Below are 6,609 nucleotides of genomic sequence, written 5' to 3' on the forward strand. Positions count from 1 at the left end.
AACCCGCCACCTTAGGTGTATGTGGCTGGCGCCTTAGCTGCTTGAGCCACAGGCGCCGAGCCATGAAATATTTTTTAATGAAGAGAGGGTAAAATTGTTTTCGCTTTGGAAGAATCAACAGATTCTGGAAAAATATTGTACTTTTATGAAACTTTGCCACATTGCTTCTTTTTGTAGAAGATACTCAGAGTAAAGTAACACAATATAGAATAATGAATATAAGCACATTCATCATTAAACCATGTGATGGTTTACAAATAGTGATTAGAGAAGTGCAGCGTGAGTATACAGTAGGGAAGGACCTCAAAACTTGTAGCAATAGGAAATATACCGGCATATCAATCAGAATTATTACTTATAAAATACAGAAACCAACTTTGGCTGAATTAAACAGAAAACAAATTTATTAAAAGAATCTGAAAGCTGACAGAAATATGAAATGACACAAGGCTTATGCATAGGACTTTGGGAATAGCTAACAAAATTATATATGAAGCAGCACTTGTAGGAATCTCTCTCTAAAATATGGTTACCAAAATACACAATCACACATGAACAAGGTTATTCATAATGGTCTTATAATAACAATAGATCGGAAACAGCCCAAATGTTTATTGGAAGGAACTGATTGAATCAACTTATAAATCCCCAAAGTGGAATACTTTGTAGCTGAAAAATAAGTAATGACAAAGAGTTCTATCTCTTGATACGGAGTGATCTTCAGAAGAGATTAAAAAGGTCAAGTATAGAAAGCCTTACACATTTTCTTTGTAGAAAATTGAGAAGGAAATGGACATATATGTGTATATGGCGTATATCTATAAAAGGAAGCCAAAGAAGAATAAATGAAAAACTAATAAAAATAGTTACCTAAAGGGGTAGTGAGAAAAAGAGAGGAGACTTTTCTAAAAGTACCCTGATACATAGTTTTTACTTTATAATCATGTAAATATTTCACGTAATTAAGACAATTAAAAAGTAAAAAATCAGTCCCTAAAAACTAAAAACAAATAGGAATGAACTTAATTCTATTTTAAGTTGGTGATGTAACTATTCAGAGAAAAGAATTTCTTCAGTTCACTTTAAAATACAGTATTTTGACTTGTTCTTTCATAGTGGGACAAATGCTAAGAACAAAAGAACTACAAAGAGATCTTAAATCTCATCAGTAGTCTTATTGCTATAAGTACTATTGGTATTGTTATTTTTAAAATTATAGGATAAAGCAACATAGTAGCTAAGTATTTTGGGGAGTCAAGAGTTTAAATGTCAATCAAAGGGACAAACAAGCCAAATAAAATCTGCAACTGATTTTAAATTGAAATTATTAACTCCTTTTTTCTTTTAAAAATACATATTATCTACATTTTCCACTGAAAAGGCCTAGAAACAATGACAGACAACTCAGTCCTTTAAATGGTATCCACTCCCATTTCCCACTACAGTTGCATGGAGAAATGACTGAGTCCAGATCTGGGCAGTCATTGATGAGTCTGGAATAGTTCATTGTGTTAGCAAGGAAACCACTGAAGACTAAAAGTCTTGTCTAATGGGCAGGAGCCAATTAAAGGGATAATCTGAGTATTAAGAAGGATAATGGAGTTCAGCGCATTGGCTCATGCCTATAATTCAAGCTCTTTGCAAACCAAGAAGGGAGGATCACTTGAACCTAGGAGTTTGAGGCTGCACTGGTACCTGTAAATAGCCATTGTACTCCAGTCTGGGCAACACGATGAGACTCTTATCTCTTGGAAAAAAAAAAAAAAAAAAGAAGAATGTTTGCAATGGATTGAAGCACATCATGGATATATTATAAAAAGCCATGAGTTCAAAGTGATCTCAGCCCCCAAAACATATTGGTTACTATTGTAGGTTTCTAGGGCAGCAACTTACTACTCTGAAAGCTTAACAATTTGAGAAAATAAAACAAGCATTTATACTGCCTTCCATATTTGAACCATATTTTCAGTAGTATTTTCAGATAACCAAATATTTGATGAGAATAAATTGTCTTGGACTAGGGGGTGTTTCGTTTTGTTTTGTTTTTTGAGACAGGGCCTCATTTGGTTGCCCAGGCTAGAATGCAGTGGCATCATGATAGCTCACTGCAACCTCAAATTCTTGGGTTCAAGCAGTCTTCCTAACTCTGCCTCCCAAGTAGCTGGGACTGCAGACATGTGCCACTGCATCCAGCTAATTTTTTAATTTTTTTTGTAAAGATAAGTTCTCACTGTGTTGTTTAGTTTGATATTGACCTCCAGGCCTCAAGTGATCCTACTGTCTCAGCCTCTGAAAGTAGTAGGATTACAGTCGTAAGCCACTGAGCCTGGCTGTGGATGAGTTCTTTAAAGAGGAATTATAGTTGGGAAATGCAAAAGGAATGACAGAATTAGAAAATCACCATTTGGCAAGTCATAGTGAAGTAGGCAACATCATTTTAAAAACATTAGGTGAGGGGGCTGATGATGGGGAGCTTCAAAATGGAGGAATCAGACTGATGATCACTCGAATCCCTTGGCTAATCTTAACATCTTAAAGTAGAATAACGAGAACTCCTATGCTTCCTGATGTAGTATAATAGGAAATTCATTGTGTTGCCTATGAAATAAACTTGCCTAAAAGTTGGATGTGAACTTGTGAAAACTCCATTGGGGGTGTCCAGCCTCGACCCACATGTAGGTTATTTGTGGCCTGTTTTGCTTATGTTTTGTGTTGGATATTGCGAAAACTATACACAGACATTTTTTCCCCACTCATCAGCTTTTGTTCATCTTTAGGTATCTTAATGTGTGGCCCAACCCAAGTCTTTCCAATGTGCGGCAGAAAAAAAAAGGTTGGACACTCCTTCTAGATCTAATTACCAGTTCACAAGAAAGATAAGAATAAAAGAACAACTTAAATAATATTACAGAGACTCAGCTAGATTCAGAATATGGGCCCTCTCCAGGATTACTGATCTAATTATACCAATAAGGGGAAAGGAGTGATGTGATAAAATGAAAACTAAGAGAAAACAATCAAATGCAACATGTGGACCTTGTTGGGCTGTCAGTTTAGGGTCTAAGTGTAAAAAGATACTTTGAGAAATTTGGAGAAACTAAATATGTACTAAATATTGAGCAATATTAAAGAATTATTAACTTTGTTGATATAATAATATTTTTAAGTTCTTATCAGTTAAGACACTAAAATATGAAGAGTTGAAATGCCATGATATCTGAGATTCACTTTAAAAAGACTTCTAAAAATGTAGGGGATAACATTGTTAGACTATCTGGACAAAATAATGTAGGGGATGATAGATAGGGTTGGCAAAATGTTGATGGTTATAAAAGCTGGATGATGGGTATGTCAGGGCTCATTGTAAGTTTTTCCAACTTGTATGTACATACATACACACACACATATATATATATTATTTTTTTAAATTTCCATAACAAAAAGAGAAAATAGTCTGTTTGTGCCCACACAAGAGCAAAACTCAATTTAATTCAGGTTGAGGGGAGTGGTGGGAGGATTGGTGTGCTCTCACCTAATGGACATATATGGCAGATTTGGCTGAGGGGCACAATTACAACAGGGACCTTACCTAACAAAAGCAAACATTGTCACCCAATGTTTGTACCTTCATAGTAATCTGAAATTTTTTTTAAAAGAAGAAAAAAATAGGCTGTTTGGGCAGCCCACAGAATGGCTGAGGAGAGCTGCAGAGTTAGACTTAAGGGGGCTGTGCAGCATTGTGCCACAGATCACTGATGTCCCTGTTCAGCATGGACTTCTGCAGCTCATCCTGCTGACCCACCAGCGGTGCTGCCTCAGAATCTGATAGGATCAGTAGTCACCTCTTCAGAGATTTCTCCCTGTAGCTTTGTGTTAACAGCTTCCAATTCAAAGCCCCACGTGAGGGTTTCTGATTGACAGAGTCTCAGTCTTGTGCCAGCTCTTTTAGCTACAAGGGAGGCTGGGAATGGTACCTGGTAGTGAGAGAGAGAGTGAGCTCTGCCTGTCAGCAAGCCTCATGAGCTAGTGAATTACCTAATTATGAGAATGGTATTCAGAAACTGGGCAACCAAAAATAATGACAAAATGCATCATATAATCATTGTATTTCTGTTTGGGGACAAGCTACAGGACTATAAAACAATTTTATAATCAGATTTATCTCCTTTTACTTTGAGGAATGTGAAGATTCCAGCTGTTTCAGCTGGAATTGGGATATATAAGAAGAAAGAAGAAATCTTTGTTATTCAATCTAAGTACATTTGCAGCACCTTTATATATTAGAAAATAGCCAAGATAGATGGGTTTTTGAAGGGAATGGAAATATCTTTGCTAATACTGAATGTCTTTGCTAATGTTAGATGGAAATAACAAAAAGAATTAACTGCCATGCCGATTTATGTGAATGCTATTTTTATTTAATTTGATCAACACCTTGAATGGAGAGCCAAATATGTCCCTCTTCAGCTGACCAGTAATGGCCTTTTGAGTGCCATTTGGTGTGGTAGGAAAATTTGAACAAATTTTTTGTGTGTAAAAATTGGTTATAACTGGCACTTAAGATGAGAAAGAAAGTTCTTCATACTTGATTCCTAAAGATGTCTGCCCAAAGCTCTGAAAGACTAAGATAGGCAGCAATCCTTACTACAATGCTCCAGAGTTTTTGTAGAATTGTTAACATTTGGTAATAAAACTTACCTGCTTAATCTCAAAAAAAATAAAAAATAAAAAGAATTAACACAGAATTACTTCAACTCTTACTGTAACCCACACTTTTATTTTCTTCCTTCACTAGACTTTTGCCAGTTATTCAATACTGTAGCAACTGGTAAGGAAGAAATCGGAAAGCTTGAACATCTGTAGGCATTAAGAGAGGCAAATAGGAATTGGCATGTCGATAATCCTTGAAATGCTTAATCAGATTTTTAATAACTGAAACAGTAAATGTGCTTACTTGATTGTCTTATCTGAAGTCCAGTTATAAGATTCCAAGGCCTTCAAACATGTTTTAATTATTATAAAATATTTGTGAAACTAAAAGTAGGTCAGACCATGTCAAAACCTGTAGAATCTGCAGTGCGTTTCATATGAGGTTGCCATGAATGTGTTAACCTCAACTGTGTCAATTAGAAAGTCTGATTTCCCTTGCCCCTTAAATTCGCAGTCTTTCATCAGTAGCTATTGATCTGTTCTCGTTGATTGTAATCAGTGAAGCATTTTGAAGTCAGAAAATAGTACTTCTTTTGAGAATATCAGGTTCCAGTTTTCAATTCAGATCTTCTAGTTACTGAGTAGCTCTAAGAGCTGTAAGACCAAGTGCAAGGAATATGGAAAAATATTAGGAGAGTCTTTCTCTCCCCCTCTTTCTCCTTATCTTTTACTATATCTCTCTTTCTCTTAGATTTCCAAAGTACACTGGGCACTATAATCTCTTAAATTTTAGGTTAAGGCTGTAGAAATATTTGCACTTGTTTGACTATAACCACTTTGTTATAAAATATGATATTGCTTTGAATTGCATTTTCAATAATTTATTTTTTTCTATTCACAGGAATAGAAACAAGTGATCCTAATGCTGTGGTCATAGGATTGGCTCCAGAACATTTTCATTATCAAACTCTGAATCAAGCATTCCGGTAATTCTAGCTATTTATTTTTCCTCTAACCATATACTCTCCTTCTTCCCTTCATTGGTCTTTGTCTTGTAAGGTTTAATGTGTTTTACTTTCTGGCTCCTCAGATGGTACCTGAGGATAGACATTTTCAAGATTACTTTAAGATCAGCATCAAATAATATTTAATTATTTTGACTTTTATTTGGTAATGATCAATAGGTTAAATGTGATCAGTGGGGATCTTTGGGTTTATATAATGAGTATTCTGGAGCAGTAATTCATAATAAAATAGCAACTCTTAAAGCTAATGGTTTTATCTTTTATTACCCCTGTGATTCTCCACTGACAGTGCTAACCCCTGAAGGAAAATAGCATCCACCAAAAAACACCGTATGTGACTCTCCCGTGAGAATCCAGGCTATGTGGAGAAGTTGGTACATTTGACCCTGTTTTCAGAGAAATTATAGGATGAATGATAATAATAGCCTGAACTGGAATAGTGGCAGCAGGGAGGAAGAAAAATGTATCATCAACATGGCCAGCTAGGTGATTGGGTTTAAGGGTGAAGAGGAAGTGAGTCAAGAGAATATCCAAATTTCTAACCCAAGCAAGTGAGATAAGAGAACTCTTGATGTGGGACTAAGAGGTGATGAGTTTAGGCTGGGGCTGTTTGGCCTGTGGGATATCCAAGTGGGGATGTACCAGTGGCTGTTGGTAGAAATACAGCTAATGCAAAAGTTATACATTTTCAGTTAGTGTGTGTATTTCACTTATGTGAACTTTTCACTGCTGCTTCTAAAGGGAAGACCGCGTACTTGTTTTCATACTTCCCAAGATAAATTGGATCAGAATGTACCTGCATCTGCTGTAGGGTGAGAGTGTCTCTTTTTCTTTTGGCTATTTTATTTTTTGTATCGTGTTTTATATTGTCAGACTACTAAATAGTGTAATTTTCCTTTGAATTTATGACAGGTAAATAGCTCGAAATGTTACA

General features: G+C 35.8%; 1 protein-coding gene across 4 annotated transcripts in view; it reads left to right on the top strand.

Moving 5' to 3' along the window:
- HDHD2 (haloacid dehalogenase like hydrolase domain containing 2) overlaps positions 1 to 6,609 on the top strand; it is a 45,562-nt gene that overhangs the window by 15,092 nt on the left and 23,861 nt on the right. For all 4 annotated transcript variants that reach the window (XM_003784718.3, XM_003784719.3, XM_023510206.1 and 1 more), the window contains exon 4: positions 5,552 to 5,636. In XM_003784718.3, coding sequence (XP_003784766.1) covers positions 5,552 to 5,636 — 85 coding nt within the window. The remainder of the gene's footprint in view (positions 1 to 5,551; positions 5,637 to 6,609) is intronic.

Source organism: Otolemur garnettii, unplaced genomic scaffold (assembly GCF_000181295.1).
Source record: "Otolemur garnettii isolate 467f Iridium unplaced genomic scaffold, OtoGar3 scaffold00012, whole genome shotgun sequence".
Taxonomy (NCBI): Eukaryota; Metazoa; Chordata; class Mammalia; order Primates; family Galagidae; genus Otolemur; species Otolemur garnettii.